Source organism: Gopherus evgoodei, chromosome 4 (genome assembly GCF_007399415.2).
Source record: "Gopherus evgoodei ecotype Sinaloan lineage chromosome 4, rGopEvg1_v1.p, whole genome shotgun sequence".
NCBI classification, from domain to species: Eukaryota; Metazoa; Chordata; order Testudines; family Testudinidae; genus Gopherus; species Gopherus evgoodei.
The window spans coordinates 44,280,972-44,305,195 of record NC_044325.1 but is presented as its reverse complement, the minus strand read 5'-3'; the positions used below and the strand labels follow the sequence as shown (position 1 = coordinate 44,305,195).

At 45.8% G+C, this 24,224-nt stretch overlaps 1 protein-coding gene across 3 annotated transcripts in view; it reads left to right on the top strand.

Annotated features, from left to right (window-relative positions):
- ESRRB (estrogen related receptor beta) overlaps positions 1–24,224 on the top strand; it is a 179,230-nt gene that overhangs the window by 95,339 nt on the left and 59,667 nt on the right. For 2 of the 3 annotated variants that reach the window (XM_030559093.1, XM_030559091.1), the window contains exon 2: positions 16,451–16,860. The exons of the other annotated variant lie outside the window; for it this stretch is intronic. In XM_030559093.1, coding sequence (XP_030414953.1) covers positions 16,451–16,860 — 410 coding nt within the window. The remainder of the gene's footprint in view (positions 1–16,450; positions 16,861–24,224) is intronic. 3 annotated transcript variants of the gene reach the window in all.

The window sequence follows — 24,224 nt, the reverse complement described above, 5'->3', positions numbered from 1 at the left end:
AATGGATCTCAGTCCTTATCCGTAGTGCCACCCCCACCCTCCACTTCTTTTCTAGACCTAGACTCACCCCACAGCCCTACAGCTGTACTTCAGTCCTGATTTGCAGCATCCCCCCTCTCCCAACTCTGCCATGTAACATGTCTATAGCACCCCTGCTATTTCATTCCTAATTCCCTGTACCATTCAGCAATAGCCCAGGGGTTCTGTGGAAGCCAGAGTAGGTCACCTCCTATGCCCATTTTCACACCCTCCCCCTACTTTTGTGCTCTCTCAGTCTTATGACTGCTTCCAGGGAAGTCAGAGAGAAAAAGGCCTTTTTGAAAAACACTAATTTCCATAGTTATTTTCCATGCCATAATTTGTGTGGAATGAGATTTCAATCAGTTGTCCAGATCAGGCTGGTTTTGACTAATCTTTATAATGATGAGAGACCGCTCCTGACTGGTTCAGTAGCTCAGGTGGCAGGGAAAGGAAGATGGAGAGGTGATGTCTTGCTCCTGCTCTGGATTTGGGGGGTGAAGGTGTAATGGAGGGAAACTAAGAAAAGACAGAAAAAGAAATTGAGCAACAAACCAAAGTCAGAGAATCCCCAAGCACAGTGAAGTTGGAAAAACAGGAGTGTTGGGATTTCCAGCCTGCCTATGTCTAAATAAATCCAGAGTCCACTTTTCAGCAAACACATAATTAGAAGAGAATTCTTTAGTCCTTTTTCACCTTTGTTTCTGGTTTTGTGTCCCTGATTTCTCCATCAGTTCAGTGCCATTTCATTTTGTGTGGTGTCTTTTCTCCCAACTCTTTTACCCAAACACTTCACAAAGTTAAATAATCCCCCACCTCCCTCTGCTATTGTTCAACATGAAGAATAACCAAAGTTAAGGGGAGATGCTATCAAGGAAGATCTAAAATGTGATAGAGAATTGGTGATGAGGCAGGGAGGAACAGGAAGGCTGATCCAGACTGAAAGAAGTTGCCAAGGAGGAGGCCTTCTCACTGACAGTGCGAAAGTGGTATTGAAGGAAGGAGTGTTAAATGAGCCGAGGGAGCAGGGCAGAATACTAAAATGAATGGGATCTCAGGATGATGCTGGAGGGTGGCATGTTTGCCTTGCTTTCCACATCTGAGAGAGTGGTGGCAGAATTCTGTGCATGCTGGAGTTGAAAGGTTCTATTTTATTCTGTTAGATTCTTATATAGTACTTATTACCATAATGTGTGAAGGACATTGGGAAGGACACTTTAGATACCAAGGTGAAAAGTATCTTGTAAATACCATAGCTAAGTAGACTGTAGAGAAGGGGACTCCAAGAGGCAGAGCAAGAAGAGATGATGGTCTGGCTGAGAATTTCAGCAGACGCTGAGTTGTAGCCTTGGGCATTATATGAGAAATATTGTGGAGGTGGTGTGGTTAGATTTGCAGGTACAGGAATGATTGCGGTAGGTGCAATGTAGTGAGAAGTTGGCAGGATAGAGACATGAAAAACAGAATTTTAGGGGGAAAATTGGGGTCTTTTTGGATAAATAAGGCTTCGCAGGTCAGTCCTGGTCTTCATTTTGTTGGGATTTCACCAGTAGCTCTCGGTTAAAAGCCTTAACCCACATAATAAAGCAATTTACTTTGGAAGAAATGCTTGCAATGCACCAGAGGGCAAAGTACCATCAGAAGTTGACCTGTTAATAAGAGAGTGAACTGATAATATGTGTCACAGCTCCAGATTAATTGTCTTAATTCATCTGTATAATTCTTCTTACAGTTTACAAACAAGAGAGTCCTTTTAAAGGTGAAAAGAAATAATGAGGACTAGCACAGGCGTGAGGGAGAGGTAGGAGGGGATGAAGGCTAACAGGAAAACCAGAAAGTCTCATCACCTCAAGAAGACTCTTATTTTTTTTAAAGACAACCAGACAGCTTGTGGGGCAGCTTTTGTCAGTATGATCAGACCTGGGCTATTGATGTGTAGCTGGGATCTAGTTATAGAATAGATCATAGGAATAAAATGTTTCCTGGGCATTAGACAAGTGATTATTATTTTTGCAAGACTATGAATTTGAGCATCTATTTCCCCATTCCCCAATTTGCAGGGAAGCATGGATTTAAGCCTCCCCTTGGCCCCATGCCAGGAATCGATTTCTTTGATCCATTTGCAGGAACTGAGTCTCAGCCAACATTCCATATCAATAGACCTAGTAAAAACCAGTTCTCTTGTGGCCACCAGTGAGACTGCCCCCTGGAAACCTGCCTCAAGATAGACTTCTCAGGCTGGGGAGGAGTTGGGTTTACTGGCGAACTCACTTGTTTACAGTTTCAATTAAGCTCTTTCAGTCTCTGGACTCATTAACTTTTCCTCCCTACAGGAAAATACAAGGCCAAAAAAAAAACAACCACCACCCAAAAAAACACATCACTGCACAACAAATCAGAGACAAGGGGGCAAGGTGGTTGCAACATATTTGTACAAAAGAAACCAGATCCAGATCAATAGCAAAGAGAGAAGCAATAGAAAAATACTCCAGGTGAAACTCAGAAAATCTGGGCTGTGTTACAATCTGGAGCTCAGTCCGGGTTTGGTGGAAGCAATCTAGCACTTGAGGATTTTTCCCCCAAAACAGGGAAAATTCAGCAGCCTTCTGCTGTGAGCTGTTCTTTGTGTTTGAGCCCAAATCAGAAATCTGATATTAGTGAGTGTACAAAAAAATCCATGTGAACACAAACCCCTGCAGCCTGAAACCATGGGGATTTGCACTATTCTAGAGAAAAGGCGCAAGATACTCAGGAGAAATAGAAACTCAGACAATCCAAAGGGAGGGGCTGCAAAGAGCACTTAGAGAAGCATCTGTAATCCAGGCCAAAAACAAATAAATTAAATTAAGGTTGAGACTCTCTTGACCTTTAAAGCAACCTAAGCAAAGTGCTTGAGTTTAAAAATCCCCAAGACCTACATGCTAGAAACTCAAGAATGTCACAGTTAAGATCCAACTTCTGATACCATCTCTAACTTTGCCCTAAACCCTGCCCACTTACAGGCCAGAAACTCTTCCCTGCTGCCCTACAAAACTGAAGTTTGCCCTGCTGAGTGCATGAATTCCAACACGATGCTCTTTAGCTGTAGAATGGGTTAACCCACACCTGCCCTTCCAGCCTATGCCAACTCTAGACAGATCTCTGCTGTATAATGGTGAAGTGTCCAGAGCAGATCTTGGTATCCTTGGGATTCAGACCTTGCACTGAAAAGGGCCACCAAGTTTGTCAGGAGGTGGTGCTCAGGTGATGATGCGCTGCCTTCTGCCAGTGCAACATGCAGGATTCATAATGAGTAGTCAGAGGAACAGGGAAGACTTCAGGTGTATCTGCCCTTCAGATGACATTGTCATTTATTGACAGACCTGAAAGAATGGAGGGCATGTGGCAATTATGAGCTGTCCAATAAGCAGTCAAACAGGCCTACACACATGGCAGCTTCCTTCTCACCTCCCTTTCTCCACAACATCCCTTTGCACATGCAGCCCAAAAATTACACTAGCCATTGTTGTAGCCACATCACACTGCATACTCTTTTCTGATCTGCTGCCAACTCTCTCCCCTTGGTCTATCTCACATATTCTTCATAGACTGATAGATTCCAAGGCCAGAAGGGACCATTACGATAATCTAGTCTGACCTCCTGTATAACACAGGCCATAGAACTTCCCCAAAATAATTCCCAGAACAGATCTTTTAGAAAAACATGCAGTCTTGATTTTAAAATTGCCAGTGATGGAGAATCCAACATGACCCTTGATAAGTTGTTCCAGTGGTTAATTACTGTCATGGTTAAAAATGTACACTCATTTCCAGTCTGAATTTGTCTAGCTTCAACTTCCAGCTATTGAATCATATGACGCCCTTCTCTGCTAGACTGAAAAGCCCATTATTAAATATTTTTCCCATGTAGGTACTTACAGACTATAATCAAGTCACCTCTTATCATTCTCTTTGTTAAATAAAAGAGATTGAGCTCCTTGAGTCTCTTACTATCATTCTCTTGGCTCTTCTCTGAACACTCTCCAATTTATCAACATCCTTCCTGAATTGTGATTGCTGCTGGAATATTGTGTCCAGTTCTGGTGTCCACAACAGTGCCAAATACAGAGGTAAAATAACCTGTCTACTCATACTCAATATTCGTCTGCTTATGCACTCAAGGATTGCATTAGCCCTTCTGGCCACAGTGTTGCACTAAGAGTAACTTTTTTCAGAGTCTCAGCATCCAGGGATAGCGTCCCCATCCTGTAAGTAGGGCCTATATACTTTGTTCCTAAATGTATACATTTCCATTTAGCTGTGTTAAAATGCATATTGTTTGCTTGCACACAGCTTACCAAGTGATCCAGATCACTCTGTATCAGTGACCGGTCCTCTTCATAATTTACCACTCCAATTTTTGTGTCTGCAAACTTAATCAGAAGTGATTTTAGGTTCTCCTTCAGGTCATTGATAAAAATGTTAAATAGCATAGAGCCAAAAAGTGATCCCTGTGGGGTCCCACTGGAAACACATCTGTTTGATATGATTCCCTATTCACAATTATGTTTTGAAAACCTGTTAGCCATCTTTTAATCTATTTCATGTGTACCATGTTAAATTTATATCATTCTGGATTTTTGATCAAAATATCATGTTGTACCAAGTCAAACCCCTTACAGAAGTCTATTACTTAATCACTATTACCTTTTATCAACCAAATTTGTAATCTCATTAAAAAAAGATATCTAGTGTGACAGAATCTATTTTCCATAAATCCAAGTGGATTGGCATTAATTATATTCTTGCATCTCGGTTTCTGACTACTTTTTCTCAAGTATAGTTACTACACTTTTCTAAGCCGACTCTCATTTTGTTTTTTCTTGTTCATGTTAAATCTCTCTAGGTCTGTTTGGATTATTCCTCTGTCCTCATGAGCATTTTGCAGCTCCTCCCAGAGTAGCATCATTTGCAAATTTCTGAATGTTGTGGGATTTTTTTTGGTTATAAATCTGTTAGATTCTGTTAATGTAGCTCTGAAAAGCAACCACAACACCCTGAACTTTATCACTGTATATTAACCATGATTTTGCCTGAGAATTTCTTTACTTTCTATTAAGGTTGGAAAAAGGATTTATTTCCGACATATATGCCTGGATAGACTTTGCTTCTGACTTCAGTGCAGTTTCTGTTTAGTTGGTGGAGCTTATGAGACTTAAGAGTTTTGCAGCATTTGTTGGTGGAGCTTAAAACTTCTGTGCTGCTGCAAATGTGCTTCTCAGCTGGGTCACAAGTTGGTATCTTATGTGAGTTGAATAGAATTATAGTGGAGGCCTCATAGATCTTCGCCAGAAGAGCCTGTAACCCCTCTGAACAACCTCCCCTGCATCCGATTTGAGGCCTGGTCTACACTACGCGTTTATACCGATTTTAGCATCGTTAAACCGATTTAATGCTGCACCCATCCACACAATGAGGCCCTTTATATCGATATAAAGGGCTCTTTAAACCGGTTTCTGTACTCCTCCTCGACGAGAGGAGTAGTGCTGAAATCGGTATTACCATATCAGATTAGGGTTAGTGTGGCCACAAAATCGACGGTATTGGTCTCCGGGCGGTATCCCACAGTGCACCACTGTGACCGTTCTGGACAGCAATCTGAACTTGGATGCACTGGCCAGGTAGACAGGAAAAGCCCCGCGAACTTTTGAATTGCATTTCCTGTTTGCCCAGTGTGGAGCTCTGATCAGCACGGGTGGCGATGCGGTCCCAAATCCAAAAAGAGCTCCAGCATGGACTGTATGGGAGATACTGGATCTGATCGCTGTATGGGGAGACAAAACTGTTCTATCAGAGCTCCGTTACAGAAGACAAAATGCCAAAGCATTTGAAAAAAATCTCCAGGCTATGATACAGAGTCCACAGCACAGTGCTGTGTGACAAGTGTAATGGAAAGCGAAAGAATCAAATGGACGTTCATGGAGGAAGGGAGGAGGGACTGAGGACTCCAGCTATCCCACAGTCCCCACAGTCTCCGAAAAGCATTTGCATTCTTGGCTGAGCTCCCAATGCCTGTAGGGTCAAACACATTGTCCGGGGTGGTTCAGGGTATATCTCGTCAATTTACTCCCCTCCCCCCCCGTGAAAGAAAAGGGAAAAAAATCGTTTCTTGACTTTTTTCAATGTCACCGTATGTCTACTGCGTGCTGCTGGTAGATGCGGTGCTGGGGCACTGAACAGCAGCATCCTCTCCCCTCCCTTCCCCGGTGGCAGATGGTACAGTACAGTAGGACTGGTAGCCGTCCTCGTCATCATCCCGTGAGTGCTCCTGGCTGGCCTCAGGTCGGCCAGGGGTGTCTGGGCAAAAAAATAGGAATGACTCCCAGTCATTCCCGGCAGATGGTACAGAATGGCTGGTAACCATCCTCATCATAGCAACTGGGGGCTGAACTCCATCAGCCCCCCCCCCCTTTCATGTCTAAAGAAAAGATTCTGTACTTCCTGGACTATCATAGCAGCTGGAGGCTGCCTCCCTCTCATTTTATCTCACTAAAAAGTCAGTGTTTCTTATTCCTGCATTCTTTATTACTTCATCACACAAATGGGGGGACCCTGCAACGGTAGCCCAGAAGGGTTGTGGGAGGAGGGAAGCAACGGGTGGGGTGTTGCAGGGGCACCCCTCGGTGAATGGCATGCAGCTCATCATTTCTGTGGGATCTGACACGGAGCAGCTGTGCTCTCTGGTTCTCTGGTACACTGGTTCTCTAGTACACTTGCCCCATATTCTAGGCAGGACTGACTCTATTTTTAGATACAACATAAAGGAGGGAATGACCCGGGGGGTCATTCCCATTTTTGTCTTTGCGCTCCCGGCCGACCTCAGCAAAGGTCAGCCAGGAGCACCCATGACAGCAGCAGACAGTACAGAACGACTGGTAACCGTCTCTGCTACCTTGCAAAAGCAAATGAATGCTGCTGTGTAGCACTGCAGTACCACCTCTGTCAGCGGCATCCAGTACACATATAGTGACAGTGACAAAAGGCAAAATGGGCTCCATGGTTGCCATGCTATGGTGTCTGCCAGGGCAATCCAGGGAAAAAGGGTGCAAAATGATTGTCTGCCGTTGCTTTCACGGAGGAAGGAATGAGTGACGACATTTACCCAAAATCACCTGCGACACTGTTTTTGCACCATCATGCATTGGGATCTCAACCCAGAATTCCAATGGGCGGGGGAGACTGCGGGAACTATGGGATAGCTATGGCATAGCTACCCACAGTGCAACGCTCCAGAAATCGACACTAGCCTCGGTACATGGACACACACCACCGAATTATTGTGCTTTGTGTGGCCGCGTGCACTCGACTTTATACAATCTGTTTTACAAAACCGGTTTATGTAAAATCGGAATAATCCTGTAGTGTAGACGTACCCTGAGGCTTTACAAAAGTGGTAAATTCCACCAGCATAGCCATAGGCACATGGAAGTTAGACGCTCTACTGGTATATTGCTTGCAGAAGTTACAAACTTTATGGCAGAGTTTAGGGATTAAAATATCAAGATTTCATACAGTTTAGAATCCAGATCCCGTAGTGGGAACCAATGAAAAGGCCCCTTTTTGACTCTTTGCACTGCCAGAATATCAAGAACAGAGAAAACTCTGCAATTAGGTAGCAATCCTGACACTCCAACTTCAGAAACACCTGAGAGAATGTTCCTTCCACCAATTCTCCCACCCCCAGAAATGTCTGCAATTTCTTATGGGAAACAGTTCAGTGTTTGTCCTTTTTAACCGTGATTTAAATCTTGGTCTTGGAAATCTCAACCTTTGGGTCAGTTTATACATGACTTGGGCACAAGGCCTTGGTGAGAGGCCTGGCCTATAGGTCAGAACTTCCAACAACCATGTCCTGCTCCCTTACAGGAAGTTGGAGTCTAGTATTAGGCTTGGGCGGTGAGATGCCACTGCCTCCTCACTGTTCATTTGTCCATGTGGTGAAGACTCAGCCACTCGAGAAGTTGAGCAAAATTGTTTCCTTTAGCCGCCAAGCCCCGCTTTCTTGGTACTGTTGGCAGGAGGTGGAGAGTTGGCGCCAGATTATTGGTTCTGCTACCGCCAATTTGTGCTGCTCAGGTAGCAGAGAGTAGCTGGATTCTGGCCAAAAGTAAGCCAACAGAAAATCCCTCTGGTGGACGGGAGCTCCCCTATAACATGAAGCCAGCTATTGTGCCAGCTGTCTCACACTGGCATAGAGTTTGTGACAGGGGGTGGGGATCTGTTTTTGTTCCACTGATCCTCCACTGGCCTAAGTAAGAGTGTGTTACTGGAGATTGGAAAATGTTGGCCTTTTGCAGGAAGAAGTCTGGTGTTCCACAGCTGTGTGTGCGGGGATGGGGACGGGGGTAGGGGGAAAGAGTGATTTCTTACAAACATCACCATGAATAACGTGCCAAAAAATGGTGTGGAAGCTTTAACTGCACATATCCTGAGTTTTTGCCATTTATGTATTATTTTTGAACTCAAAAATTCTGTTAAGGGTGTGTTAACAGGCAGTATTCACTGCCTTAATGTTATAGAAAGAATACTTTGACTTCTCTAGCACTGTCTGTCTAGCAGCCTTTCCAGCTCCTAAGATTGCTCTTAAGAGTGTGTTGAGCCATTAGCAATCCAGCCATTTCAGGGAAGAGGGGGAGGATGAAAGGCAGGAGAAAAGCTAGAAGAGAACGGGGAGAACTCCTAACTCCCATTAACTTAACATCCCTGCCTAGGAAGATAATGCAACCAATATTAATAGATGGAATCTGTAAGCTTCCAGAGCCCAGTTCTGCCCTCATCTAAATCTCTGTGCAGCTCCATCCAAAGTCAATGGGATTTGTGCACGCAAGTCTGAGGGCAGGATTGGGGGTATAGAGGCTAACAGCATCATGAGCAATAAACAAGAATGGGTTTATGAAAGAAGTTCAACAGACAATAGCTGTTCTTGATACAATTAGATAATTAGCGGGGAAAGGCAATACTGTGGATAGACTGTCTGACTTTACTCAGACATTTGACATGGAGCCATGCAAGATCTTATTAGGGAAATTAGATCAAATTGGTTTGGATGCAAATCCTGTGAAATGGATCGCAGACTGGCTGACAAGCTGTAAAGGGAGGGGTGAGAGAAATTCTTTATCATGCTAGGGCTGAAATGTTCAAAAGGTCCTGGAAGTGTATGTGAAAGGCACAAGTTATTATATTCACAAACAGTTCCCAAGCTGGAAGGTCCTGGAAACAAGTACCAAGCAAGTGAGGAAGCTGTGTTAGAGGGGTTTTGGTAAAATGGACAGAAATTAGAAACATGAGGCCAAAAATGGCAGAAAGTGCCCTTGCAGCAGGGAGAATCCCCTGTGCTAATGGGAGCAAGGTAGCTAAAGCCTTTATGTTCAAAAAGACCAGGGTGGGTTAGTGCAGAGGTTCTCAACCTTTTTGCTTCTGAGCACACCCCCCCCCCCCCCCCCGCCCCAACATGCTATAAAAACTCCACGTCCCACCTGTGCCACAATAACTGATGTTGTGCATATAAAAGCCAGGGCCAGTGTTAGGGAGTGGCAAGCAGGGCAGTTGCCTGAGGCCCCATGCTATAGGGGTCCCCATGAACTACATTACTCAGGCATCAGCTTCAGCCCTGGGTGGCGGGGCTCAGGGACCTGGGCTTCAGCCCCATACGATGGAGCTTCAGCTTTTTGCCCTGGTCCCCAGTAAGTCTAATTCTGGCCTGCTTGGTGGGCCCCCTAAAACCTGCTTGAGGCCCCCTAGGGGGCCCTGGACCCCTGGTTGAGAACTACTGGGTTAGTGGTTACCATGTGATAGCAGCCTACAATATGATCCAATGGCTAGAAAAGCCAATGCTGTACTGCACGGCCAGGGAAGAGAGAGTCCCTCTCCACAGAGCCCTGGCATGATTGCACTTGAAGTTCTGCACACAAGTCTGGACGCCTCACTACGGGAAAGACAGGCAAATTGGAGAGAATCCAAAGAAGGACAACAAAGATGCTAAAGGGATTAGAGGGAATGACCTATGATTAGGAAAGGTAAAAAGAACGAAACGTTTAGAACCTCTAAGCTTGTTACATGGGCACAGAAATAGTAACGGAGCTTCCTGTGCCAGCTCAGAGGAGAATTGGATCAAGTCTCTCTCCTTTTACATTCCCAATAAGATAACCAGAGTCAAGCAAATAGCTGCTGTTCACTTTGTGAACTTGCAGGACAGGTGGAAATGTTTTATAGTTATTTTTGCTGTTCAGAATGCTATCAAGTCGCATTGACTCTCCCAAATTTTGCCTCATTTTGTGCATTTTGCTACCATCACTTTGAGTCAGCTTAAAAATAACAAACATTCCTGGTCAAAAGGGGGATTTTTTGTTAGGAGTGTTCGTGTAAACGATGGAAGGTCAGAATTTGTCAGGCTTTGCTCAGCACATGGAGCTTCTTGGGAGATCCAGAATAGTGCTAATCCTGGGCTGTGATGGGATTGTTCCATAGAGCAAAAAATAAAAATATAATCTCAGTAATGAACAAAGATGTCCTGATCACCAATTTTGTTCCTCAATGGGACATGCAGCCTCTTATTCCAGGTCACTTATGCAAATCTGTGGTGGTCAGTAGTGATTACTTATTACCATATATTGGCTTGTTGGTGTCCCACGTGAAATGGGTTGGGGAGGCCTCAGTCTAGATCCTAGAGGACTTGTGTCAATATCTCAAAAACCACCATCACAGGTAGCACTATCTGGCCTCTATGTGTTGGTCTCAGCACTGAGTCAAAGAACTGAACTGGGCCAAGGAGACTGAGCTCCCCTCACACTCCTTAGCACAAGAAGACAGCACATTGATGGGTCAGCATATAGGGAAGCTCACCCTGTCTCTATTCATGGCCTGCCTATGCTAGGGATAAACAGAGGCCTTCAGTCTCCAGGTTTGTCAGTCCTTAAAATACACGTTTGACTGTCAGGGATTATGATTTTGAGAAGTGGCTGCAAACTAGAGTCACCTCTGGGCTGGGTTACAATTGGCCCAGACACGGGCGTTGCTAGGTGAAACATCACTTAAAAGCCATTGTTAATATACGAAGACTCAGTATGGAAATAAAGTAGAAGATGCTTCTAAATGTTCCTGAATCTCAGCCAGAGAGCGTATATCTGGATTTTCTTGAACTATTATGGGGAAGTCACACTAGTACTGTTCTCCTAACAGTCACAACTCTATTCCTTCTAATGGGATTTGCTTTATATTTTTGAAAGTTACCATTAGACTGTGTGTTGCAGCAGAGTGAATGTTTCCTAAATGATTCATGTGGAATGTGCTCTTCACAGGATGTGGGTAGCTACCAGCTCAGACACAATATCAGAGTATTCTCCATCTGTTTTGTTAGCCCTTGATGCTGTCTGTCTTCCATTAGGGGTGTTTGGTGCCTGACCATGGAGTACGCTACTCTGGTTGTATTTCATTTCTGTGTTTGGCTTATATTCTCCCAGACCCTTAATTTATCAGCTTTCAGTATCCTTTTCCCAAGTAATTGAAGGGTCCAATTTGTATTCCTGGGGGAATTCTGTGTGACTGCACATGCGCAGAATTCATGGCCTCGCAGATTTCTTTGCTTCCCCACAGAAAAATGACTTCTAATGGGGAAGCAAAGGGAAGCCGCAAAAGCGGTCACACACTCTTCCCTGAAGTGCAAGGAGGTCAGTTTAGGCGCCTGGAGCAGCCAGCAGAGACATAAATCACCACCAGGGTGGGAGGGCTGGACAGTCATGTGTTTGAGAGAGAGAAACCCTCTCGTTCACTATTGTGGCATATTCGGCATGGAGGGGCAGGGCTTTGGGGTGTTTCTGCGGAGGTAGGCATGTCCCCCTCAGGCAGAGCAGAATGTAGCAGCTTGCCTGCTTAGTGAATTATTCCCATTGTTCTTAGTGAATTCCCCTAGGAGTATAAAACTGGGGTAAAAAATTTAAGGCTCCTTTACATTGTCAGAGTGGTCTAAAGGAGCCATATTGTAAAGGACAGTGTGGCCTCATAAATACTTATGGTACGTTAGTGATTAGAACTGGTTTAAATTTTTGGACTGAAAAAATTTCCTATCAAAATGTGCTCCATGAACTGTTTGCTACTAACCTTTCTGGAGATGGTCAGTAGCCAATATACATTGTGAGTTTGAGTCCCCAGCCCTCGCTTGCTCTTCAGTTGCCTATGATGGAACACTGAGCATATGGCTGCATATATTTGTTGACTAACAATTAGAAGTAAAGGGTCAATACTAGCTATGTTACTACTCGAGGGGATTTGTGGGATTTCCTCCAATGCTCCCCACTCCCATTCTTCATCCATTGGATTGTAGTTTAAATAAATTACCAAAATAATTGAAACCACAGTGATTATATTGTGTTATTTTAACAAATAAAATATGCAGAATTTTGCAGACCTTTAAAATATTGTGCACAGAATTTTTAATTTTTTGGTGCAGAATTCCCCCAGCAGTAAATTTGCCTTCCTTTGTCTTCCTTCCCCTTGAGCATGTGAATTAGTCTTCTTAAACGAAAGAGGCTGGGATTCTAATTCACCTGTTTGAATTTGGGAATGTGGCTCACATCCCAGTCTGATCTTTTTCGTAATCCCCCATATAGTATGGTGGCCTTGCCAATATGCACAGCATCAGTCCCTCCATCCGGTGTTGTGACACAGCCTGTTCTCACCTGTGAGCTCCTTTGTGCAATAAAGGGCAACCAACATTGTTTTTTGGTGTCTGTGCCTTCCGTTGTGACCCTAACCTGGTAGTACTGTGCCAGGTGCTCTTCAGATCAGGGCTGCATCTGGACTCCTTTGGCAGTGGTGGTCAGACAGAGTGAAGCCGGCAGCTTTCAGCAGTGTGACCACAGCTTTCGTCTTTAATACAGAGATGTGGCCACGAAGGCTGGAGGTGGGTCTCAGCGTGCAAAGCTGTATTTTGACCAAAACAGACAGGCAGCTTTGCATGCTGAGATCTGTGGTTGCTGTAACTGCCCCTCTCTGCTAAAGATGAATGCAGCTGCAGTCAGCTACACATTTGCAAACTGTTGGTGGACCTTAGTCCATTGTAGCCCTCTACTGGGCGAAGCTTGGGTTGTCCTTAACTTTTCAGATCTCGTCTCTGAGTGGGACCAATAGTTGGGTTCCTCTTTACTAACCCTGCTGTAGAGGAGCCCATTAGACCAGGGATGGGAAATGCCTGCTCACACTTTTGAGGTCAGATGTCTCAATAGGTAACAGAGTTGTTCACAGATCTAGTTGGGGGGAGGAACAAGATGAAACATGATATTGGGCTAAACAGAGAGTAGATGGGGGAAAATTAGGAGAGACTTTGATTAGAATGAGGCTATGAGGATACAGGATCATAAAGCTGCTGCATCTCCAGTGTGTAGCACCACATACACATTGGAATAAGTACTCACCTACTCATGCATACTCTAATTTTGGTACATGAGAGAAGCTCTGTCCTGTTGTCTCTGATGAGTTTGACCTTCTGAAGGCAGGATGGTGGTACATTTACCAGGTACATGGGCTGAAATTAAAAACAGAACGATAAAATACCTAGATGATTAGGGCATGGCAACCAAAAATAAGTAAAGCTGCCACAAAGGAAAATCATGCATCACCAATCAATTAGAATTCTTTGGGCATGTCAACAAATTAGTGCATACAGGACAACCAATTACTATCATTTATTTGGATTTTCAAAAAGCTTTTGACAAATTCCTTCACAAGCGGGGGAACTCAGTAGTCCTGGGGTGAGAAGTTAAGTACTAGTATGGATTAAAAAGTATCTAAGAGGCAGAAAACAAAGGTTAGGAATAACTGATTAATTTTCAGCATGGCAAAGGAAGGTTAACAATGGGTGCCCGAAGGTTAATACTTGCGTTGTGGAGAGCAGTGGATTGGCAAAATTTGCAGATGACACAGAGGTAGTTATTTAGATTATTTAAGACCAGAGAAGACTGTGATGAACTCCAGAGGGGCCTAACAAAGCTGGGTAAATGGGTAGCACAATGGCACATGAAATGAATCGTTGACAAATGTAGGATGATGCACGTTGGAAGGAATCATTCAATTTTTCATATACGTTGATGGATGTAGGCATAGATCTTGCTGGACATGAGTAAACTTGCAAATAGCTTGATTTGAGTGTAAGGTTAAGCTGTAAACAAGGGAGTGACAGGCTGTGTGCTGGAGATGGTATTTTCAGGCTATTTGAAATAAGTGGGGACACCCTGAACTGATAAGCTTGAAAGGTAAATAAGGTGAAGGACATAAAGGAAATTGGTCCTTACGTGCTCTGCGTGATGGCCAAACCAATCAGATCAAGAAATATGGATGTTAGTAGCTAGGAAAAATGTATCTAAACTGTGTAGGGTGTGACCTGATTTGGAACTGTAGTATCACTCTGTTTCTAAACCCCTGTGGCTGGCCCTGGCCAGTGTGAGCATAGGGTACAAGCCTAAGTGATGAAAGGGACTTGAACTGAGTTTTTGGATCTCAGAGAACTGGATGAAGTGTTCTCCCAGAACTGGACGAGGTGTTCTGGATAAGCTGAGTGGAAAAGGCCTCGGAGGGAATCCCAATAATGGGTTTTAAATTAACTGTAATAACTCAGAAAAAAGACTTAAGCATTGTTGTGGACAACTCAATTAAAATCTCTGCTCAGTATTTAGCAATGGTTTAAAAAAAACCAAGCAATGGTAGAAGGTATAGTAAATGGGATGAAAAATAACACTGAAAATATTATAATGTCCGTCTGTGAATTTGAGATTCATCCTTACCTAGAACGCTGGGCTACACCTTCAGCTGGAGAATTGATTTCAGTGTAGTTATGCTGGATCTGGATCATTGAATTCAGTTCTGGTCACCCTCTCTAAAAACAAATATAGCAGAAATGGAGGCGTTTCAGAGGTGGCTAATGAGACCTTTGAAAGACCTGGAAAGACTTCTGTATGAAGAAAGACTGAAAAGGTAGTGAGGAAATGAATTAGTGGGGAAATGACAAAGATACACCAACTAATGAATGACATAGTGAAGGCAGATTGGGCACTCCTCTTCACCCTCTCATAACACAAGAATAAAGGGTCTTTTAGTGAAATTGAAAGCAGAGCTGGCTCCAGGTGCCTAGGGCGGTTAATAGAAAGGGGTGGCACTCCGTCCGGTATTGGGGCGGCATGTTTGGGTCTTGGGCAGCACTTCGGCAGTGGGTCCTTCACTCTGTCTCTTCTTCTTCAATGGCACTTCGGCAGGAGCTCAACCGTGATTTTTTTTTCCCCCCTGCTGCTTGGGACGGCAAAAAAGCTGGAGCTGGCCCTGACTGAAAGGCAGCAAATTTAATACTAATACAAGGAAATAATTTTTCACAAAGTGCACAATTAGCCTGTGGAGCTTACTGCCACAACACATCATGGAGGCCGACAGTTTAGTGGGATTCAAAAAAAGATCAGACGTGTATGGCTAACAAAAATATCCATAGTTACTATAGATGAGGTTGTTTTGTTTGTCTAAACAGTTGGGATGGAATATAAAACTTTCTGCTTCAAGGAATAAGGCAATCCCTAACTGATGACAGTTTGGGCCAAACTTTAGCAATGGACAGATTAGTCCCAAAATGCCCACTTCAGGGTTTCTCGCACTCTCCTCTGATGCATCTGGTACTGGCCCGTGTAAGAGACAGGACCCTGGACTAGATGGCGCACTAGTCTCATCTTGTATGGCAATTCCTGTGCATCTTTCTCTCAGCAAAAAGTCCCTGTAATTAAACTGAGGAGAGATGAGGAAATTGGAGGAGGCTTATACAAACTGTTATCTGTCAGCTTCTGAAGCCTCTCTTCTAGAGAGGATTGCCAAGTCTTTAAGAAAAAAAGAAAAAGGTGAAAAAGAAAACAGTGGGCATAATAACTCCTTTTACTTTACTGCAAGGGAATTTACAAACGGAAGGAGTCCTCTCTTGTTCATGTCCTAGTATGGAATCTGCTAGTAAAATCTGTTTGTCTAGAGCAGTGGCTGGGAATCCCCGACTGAGGGATCTTGCACCTTGTCTGATACCACTACAGACCTGCTCAGTTCATGATTTTCACCTATCCTCCATGGTAGTGAACTCCTGCTCTGGATAAATTATGACCAGCTGGCACTGCTAACAACATAGCCACTTCAACAGATTGTTCACTGAAATTTGGGACTGTCTGAAAAGGTGACCTACAAAAATTACCATGGTGCTTACCCATTGCTCAGGTTGGTGGAGGGTAGGGAAGCAGCTCTTAACAAATTGACGTCCTTTAGGAAGTCCAAGGGAGTGGGTTGAACTGGACCAAAGGTGGGAATGGGATGGACTTTGTGGTGACTGAACCCTTCCTGATATTTCTGTGGACTGATAAGTTTCTGTGCTCTCTTCCTACAGGCTGCTTGGCAGAATGTCCACAGAGGAGCGGCATCTCACCTCTAGCTGCGGATCCTTCATTAAGACTGAGCCGTCCAGCCCATCTTCTGGCATTGATGCCATCAGCCATCATAGTCCCAGCGGCTCCTCTGATGCTAGTGGTGGCTACGGCATCACCATGGGTGGCCACCCGAATGGCCTGGACTCGCCACCCATGTTCAACGGCGCAGGGATTGGTGGCGGATCCTGCCGTAAGCGCTACGACGACTGTGCCAGCGCCATCATGGAGGACTCGCCCACCAAGTGCGAGTACATGCTCAATGCCATCCCCAAGAGGCTGTGCCTGGTGTGCGGGGACATTGCGTCTGGCTACCACTATGGTGTGGCCTCCTGTGAGGCATGCAAAGCCTTCTTCAAAAGAACAATTCAAGGTACAGTGTGGTGGGAGAGGAGGCTCACACATCCATGTGGGGCTGGGTTCCTGTGGTTGCAGAAGCTCTTGTACTCCTATGGCACTTTAAAGGAGAGAAGGAAAAACAACAAAAACACACATTATCTATCCTGTGCTCCCAAGCACAGCTCTGCCAAGCTGTCCCCACCTCTCCCCCACTTCCACCCCTTGATGTGACCCAAAGCCCTTATACTTTGTGAGTCTGGGAAGCTTTCTAGGTTCCCAGCTGGCAACAGTATCATCACACGTGGCAAAGCTGTTTTCAGACTGTTGCTGCAGGAAATGTAATTCCCAGGAGTTCTCCAGTTTTGCAGTGAAGAGGCAACACCTCTCCCCACTCCTGGAGTTACCCACTGATTTGTAGCTGGCAGGAGAGTGAGGTTTACTCTGGGAGCAGGGCCGGCGCTTCCATTAGGCGACCCTAGGCAGTCGCCTAGAGCACCAGGATTCGAGGGGCGGCATTTTGTGTGCACCCCACGAGGCGCACAGAAGCTTCCGGTTCTGCTCCCGTCACGCCACCAAAGAAGGACCCTCCGCTGTCGGCAGAGGGTCCTTCTTCGGCGGCGTGATGGGAGAGGAACTGGAAGTTCCCGTGCGCCCCATGGGGTGCACACAAAATGCCACCCCCCAAATTCTGCCTAGGGCGCCAGAAAGTCTGGCACCGCTCCTGTCTGGGAGGGTATTTGTTTGGCAGAGGCTCATCTGGAGAGCAGAATTCCTGCCTGCTGAGGGCATCAGGATAGGGATGGGGCCTTGTTAATAATGTTATGCACCTTGCAGGGAGAACAACAGTGCTCCAGGAAAAGAGGTTTTCACAGAAACTTGTTAATCCTGTTTGCATCCATTAAGTTCTGAAGCACTGGAGGACTCATGGAGATGCTGTATAGTGCACGCAAATAGGGAGACATGCTGATGCCCTTCCCTTCTCAGCAGCACCACAGCGCATGGTTCTAAAGATTTAGATGGAGATTTTCAGATGCCTTGGGGGATTGGATACCCGATTTCTGTTTAGTCTCAGTCAGAGTTGCAAATTCCTTAAGTGGTTTTGAAAATTTCAGCCTCGACATTTCAGCCTAAACAGCAACGCATGCACCACAATCCCCAAATGTGTGCAAGCATGGACACAGACACAAACACATAGCCAGATATACCTGCATGCGTACCTGCATGTACACACATATGTACACCTATTACATACCACACACACACGCACACAGAGTTATGCAGAAGAAATTGTATATACTTGCAGGACCAGTGGTGTGTACCAACGATGGCACACGTGTACATGTACACAGCTATACCATGCAAATATAGACAAATAAACAGACACTTACAGGCAGGCTGCCATACACACAGATACATTCATACACATGCACCAGTATAAGCACACATGCATAGACACACTGTGCATACATTCCCCCCCCCTCTCCAATTGAAAAGATGGACAGCATCATTCACCCTGCAATGGAAAGTGTATTGAATTTACTCCAAAGACACCTTTGACTCTGATTAAATTAATTAATTATGTATGTGGGAAGGACACGTGTTTGATTTGTATTCAGTGAGTGGTTCCCTCATACCTGATCACACATGCTGGGGATGCTGGGATCTGGACAGGACAGAGCAGTGCAGGGAACAATCCTCCATGGGTCTCTGTGGATAGACTATTTCTGTCTCTGGTCTCCCTGATCCCAGGCATCTCTCCTTACTGTTACAATCCCTGGAAGTTAACACTCTCCATTTCTCCAGACTGACACGGTCGATCTCCCTCTGCTTGGCTTGTCCTCTCTCATTAGACCATATAGAAAACATGTAGACCTCTACCCCAATATAACGTGGTCCTTGGGAGCCAAAAAATCTTACTGAGTTATAGGTGAAACCGCGTTATATTGAACTTGCTTTGGCCTTTGATTGACAGACACTGATCCCCAGCTCTCTGGTCCCCAACTAGTTTTCAGAGCTCTTACAACCCCTGCTGTAGGCTGAGGGGCCAGCACAGTGGCAGCTGTGACCACAGCGAGTCTGAGTTACACAGCAGCTAACCCCGGGCTGTTTGCTGCAATCTCACTCTAGGCAAGGAACAGGGAAGTCCTGTTTTCCCGCCCCAGGCGATCCCCCCACGCAAGGGCTCCGTCTGTGTCCTCAATCCCCTCTCTGCTGCATAAGGTGGCTCCTCGGTCCTGCCTCCCTGCCGAGGGCCACCAGCCATGGCCTTTGCTATGTGGACAGCAGGCACCGTGCAGCCTAACTCTTTGATGGGGAGCTAGGCCCTGGGGGGTGGAACGAGGCTTGGGCGGAGCACTGCATGGCGGCTCTCACGTCTCTCCCACTGTGCCCTTCTGCTGTGCCCTGCTGCCACTGCCCCGGATTGCCGGTACGTGTGGGAGCCGGGTGAGGCTGTCCCTGCACGTGGCTCCGGAAGCGTATCCAACGTGGTGGCAAAATAACGAGCTCTCTGCAGGTAGAGATGGGTCCGCTCGCTTGTGCCGGCGCCTTGCCGCCAGGGGCTGAAGGGCTGTTACCTAGAGGACTCCACTCCTGGCTGTCTTGGGCTGGCCGGTGTGTCCTGTACCTGCCCATGCCTCTGATTGCTCATGGGGGGGTGGGGCGGGGTTGTTGGCTTGTGCACTGTGCTGCCAAGCAGTGCCGTTGTCTTTCTCTTAGCCAACAGTGGCGCAGCCCCCCCCCCAGAGCACTGCTTTACCGCGTTATATCTGAATTTGTGTTATATTGGGGTAGAGGTGTACCACTATGGAACGCCCAGATGTTCATATGCAATATTTCTGTGGCTTGTCATTGCAGTTTTCGTGGGTTGGATGTGAACTTTTACATACACTCTTGCTTGCAGCACTAAGTGTTTTCCCTCTGTTGATCCATTCTTGGTATTTCAGTTCTGAACATTTGAACAATCAATGCTAAAGGAGGGACTCTAGGGGAGGGGGAGCGTGCACCAGGGAATCTTTGTATAGAAAGAGAGTAAAAGGTTAACCCTCTAGGAGACGAGAAGGCAGTCTTTACCTTACCCGAGTAAACTACCAGCCAGAATAGATCAGGAGAGATGGCGAAATACCAGCAGTGGTGGAGATTTCAGAAAGAATGAGAGAAAGTGAAGGGGAAAGAGACAGAGTAATCAGAGACTCAACCAGCCTGTGTAAGTTGTCAGCTGATTTCATCCTACAGCATAGAGAGACCCCCTGAGTGCAGCAGCCTTGTTGGCTGCTCCCTAATTGTAACATGCAACAGATGGGGAGAAGGAATAAGTGGGGATTTCTCTCACCCTGTCATCAGCCCATCCCAGGCAGCTTCACATCCCTCTCTCCGTCGGCTGGTCTGGCAGTTAGGGCACGAAAATGCTCTTATTCATCTGAGCTGCAGAGCTTGGTCTAATGCAGTTGAGACTGAGGCTTTTATTCCATCGGGGAGATGAGGGGCAGAGGCAGAGAAGGGGATCAGATAGGAAGCTGTCATAACATTTCTTCCCAGATCTGGACCTTAGCGTCCAAAATATGGGTGTTAGCATGAAAACCTCCAAGCTTAGTTACCAGCTTGCACCTGGTACCGCTGCCACCAGCTAAGAATTATACAGTGCCTAGCTCACTGTGGTCTCCCCAAAACCTTCCCTGCGGGACCCCCAGACTCAGATGCCTTGAGTCTTACAACAAAGGGAAATAACCCCCTCCCCTTGTTTCCTTGTTACTTCCTCCCAGGCTCCCCTCTCTGGACGACCCTAGGCGATTCCCTGCTTCCAGTCCTGGAAACACAAGTACCGAGAGATCTAATCTCTCCCCCTCACCCAGAGGGTATGAAAGTCAGGCTTAGTAAATCTAACACAAACAGATTTTCCCCTTGACTTCTTCCTCCCACCAATTCCCTGGTGAGTTGCAGACTCAATTTCCTGGAGTCCCCACTAAAGAAAAACTCCAACAGGTCTTAAAAAGAAAGCTTTATATCAAAAGAAAGAAAAAAGGACATTAAAAATAGGCTCTGTATCAAGTTGACAATATACAGGGTCAATTGCTTAAAAGAAAATGAATAAACAGCCTTATCCAAAAAGAATACAATTTAACACATTCCAGCAACTACACACATGTAAATACAAAAAAACAATATAAATCTATTGTCTTACTATCCTTGTACTTACAACTTGGAAACAGCAGATTAGAAAGCCTGGAGATAGAAAAATCACTCTCGGAGCCGAGAGGGCACAGACACAAGACAAAGAACAAAGAACTCACACCCAAAACTTCCCTCCACCCAGATTTGAAAAAGTCTTGTTTCCTGATTGGTCCTCTGGTCAGGTGTTTCAGGTTACTGGTGTTACCCTTTTACAGGTAAAAGAACATTAACCCTTAGCTATCTGTTTATGACACACACCCCAAATTGCAGACAGCGGGGAACCTCACTGGCGGCAATTTCCTCCTAGAACTTTAAAATAGACAGATTAATACAACACAGGCACCTTTACATATACCACTAAGTATATAACTAACAGACTTTTACATTTTAAGAACACTTTTTAACTACTGGATTCTGGGAAACTCTCACGGGAGAGAGCATCAGCTACTTTGTTAGAAGCTCCTGAAATGTGCTGAATTTCAAAATCAAAACCTTGGAGAGCCAAACTCCAACGAAGAAGTTTCTTGTTGTTCCCCTTGGCAGTATGAACCCACTTTAGCGCAGCATGGTCAGTTTGTAGTTGGATCCGCCGTCCCCAAACATGTGGGCGTAGCTTTTCCAGGGCGTACACAATGGCGTAGCATTCCTTTTCACTGGCTGACCAGTGACTTTCCCTCTCAGACAGTTTCTTGCTGAGAAACACGACAGGATGGAAGTTGTGATCCGTTGCTTCCTGCATGAGAACTGCTCCTATACCACGCTCAGATGCATCTGTGGTTACTAGGAATGGCTTGTCAAAGTCCGGGGCCCTGAGCACAGGGTCAGACATGAGCGTCGCCTTAAGTTGGGTAAAGGCCTTTTGACACTCATCAGTCCACTTAACTGCATTTGGCCGGGTCTTTTTGGTCAGGTCGGTCAGTGGGGCAGCGATTTGGCTTTAGTGTGGTACAAATCGCCTGTAGTACCCAGCCAAACCTAAGAAGGATTGAACCTGTTTCTTTGACTTTGGGACAGGCCACTTTTGGATAGCATCCACCTTGACCTGCAGGGGGTTTATGGTTCCTCGACCCACTTGGTGTCCCAGGTAAGTTACTCTGTTTTGGCCTATTTTACACTTTTTGGCCTTAACAGTTAGTCCGGCCTGCCTGATGCGCTCAAAGACCTTTTCCAGGTGTAGTAGGTGTTCGGGCCAGGAGTCTGAAAAAATGGCCACATCCTCGAGGTAGGCAACTGCATATTCTCCCAGTCCTGCTAGTAGACCTTCTACCAGCCTCTGGAAGGTGGCAGGTGCATTTCGCAGCCCGAAAGGAAGGACATTAAATTCATACACCCCCACATGGGTGACGAATGCTGACCTTTCCTTGGCAAGTTCATCTAGCGGTACTTGCTAGTACCCCTTGGTTAAGTCTATTGTAGAGATGAACTGGGCACGTCCCAACTTCTCCAATAGCTCATCGGTGCGTGACATTGGATAGTTGTCTGGACGAGTTACCACATTTAGCTTACGGTAGTCCATGCAAAAGTGTATTTCCCCATCTGGTTTGGGTACCAGAACCACTGGAGATGCCCATGCACTGGTAGATGAGCGGATTATACCCATCTGTAGCATGTTCTGGATCTCCCGTTCTATAGCAGCTTGGGCGTGAGGAGACACCCGGTAGAGTGGTGTTCTAATGGGGTGAGCATTACCTGTGTCAATGGAGTGGTATGCCCGTTCAGTCCGTCCTGGGGTGGCTGAGAACAATGGGGCGAAGCTAGTGCACAGCTCCTTGATTTGTTGCCACTGCAGACGTTCCAGGGTGGTTGAGAGGTTCACCTCTTCCACACCACCGTCTTTTTTTCCCGTCGTAGTAGACACCTTCAGGCCACTCCACATCATCTCTCTGGACTGTAAACTGGCAAACCTGTAAGTCTCTAAAATAGAAAGGCTTGAGAGAATTAACATGGTACACTCTGGGCTTTAGTGAGGAATTGGGAAATGCTATGAGGTAGTTAAGAGCTCCCAGGCGCTCTTGGACCGTGAATGGCCCTTCCCATGATGCTTCCATCTTATGGGCCTGTTGCGCCTTCAAGACCATAACCTGGTCTCCTACCTAGAAGGAACGTTCTCTGGTATGTTTGTCATACCAGGCCTTTTGCTCTTCCTGAGCATCCTTTAGGTTTTCTTTAGCAAGGGCTACAGAGTGTCAGAGGGTGTTTTGTAGGTTGCTTACAAAGTCCAGAATGTTAGTCCCTGGAGAAGGCGTAAACCCCTCCCATTGCTGCTTCACCAACTGTAATGGCCCCTTAACCTCGTGGCCATGCACAAGTCTTCCCCCAGTAGCATGGGGATGAAATAATTGTCATAGACTGCAAAAGTCCACATTCCTGACCAGCCTTGTACTGGACAGGCAGTTCAGCTGTAGGCAAGTCTACAGCTTGTGACATGAAGGGGTAAATTGTCACTTGGGCCTTTGGGTTGATGAATTTGGGGTCTACGAAGGATTGGTGGATAGCTGACACTTGTGCCCCCGTGTCTCTCCACGCAGTAACCTTCTTTCCGCCCACTCTCAAAGTTTCCCTTCGCTCCAAGGGTATTTGAGAGGCATCTGGGCCTGGGGATCTGTGGTGTGATGGTGGTGTAATGAACTGCACTCGGTTTGGGTTCTTTGGGCAGTTGGCCTTTATATGTCCTAGTTCATTACACTTAAAGCATCTTCCAGCTGACTGGTCACTGGGTCGAGGTGGGTTACTGGAGACTGGTGAGGTGGAAGAATAGGGTGTCTGTGGCTTTCCTTGGGTTGTAGGAAGGGTCTTGGGTTGCCCTTGGTTGTAGGGTTTATTGTCGGTGTGCCCTCTGGGGTATTCGTTCCCCTTGACAGTAGCTTTCTTGCTTTCTGCCACTTCCATCCATCTGGCTCCAATCTCCCCCGCCTCGGTGAGATTTTTGTGTTTTCCATCTTGTATGTACCATGTTATGTCCTCAGGAACACCATCCAAGAACTGTAGCATTTGTATGAGGAGGTGCAGTTCGTCTATGGATTTAACATTGGTTCCTGATATCCAGGCCTCATAATTCTTTCCAACATAGTAGGCGTGTTTGGGAAATGACACATCTGGTCTCCACTTTTGGGTTCTGAAATGCCGACGGGCATGATCCGGGGTTAACCCCATTCTGTATCTGGCCTTGGTTTGAAAAAGTTTATAGTCGTTCATTTTCTCCTTAGGCATTTCAGCTGCCACCTCTGC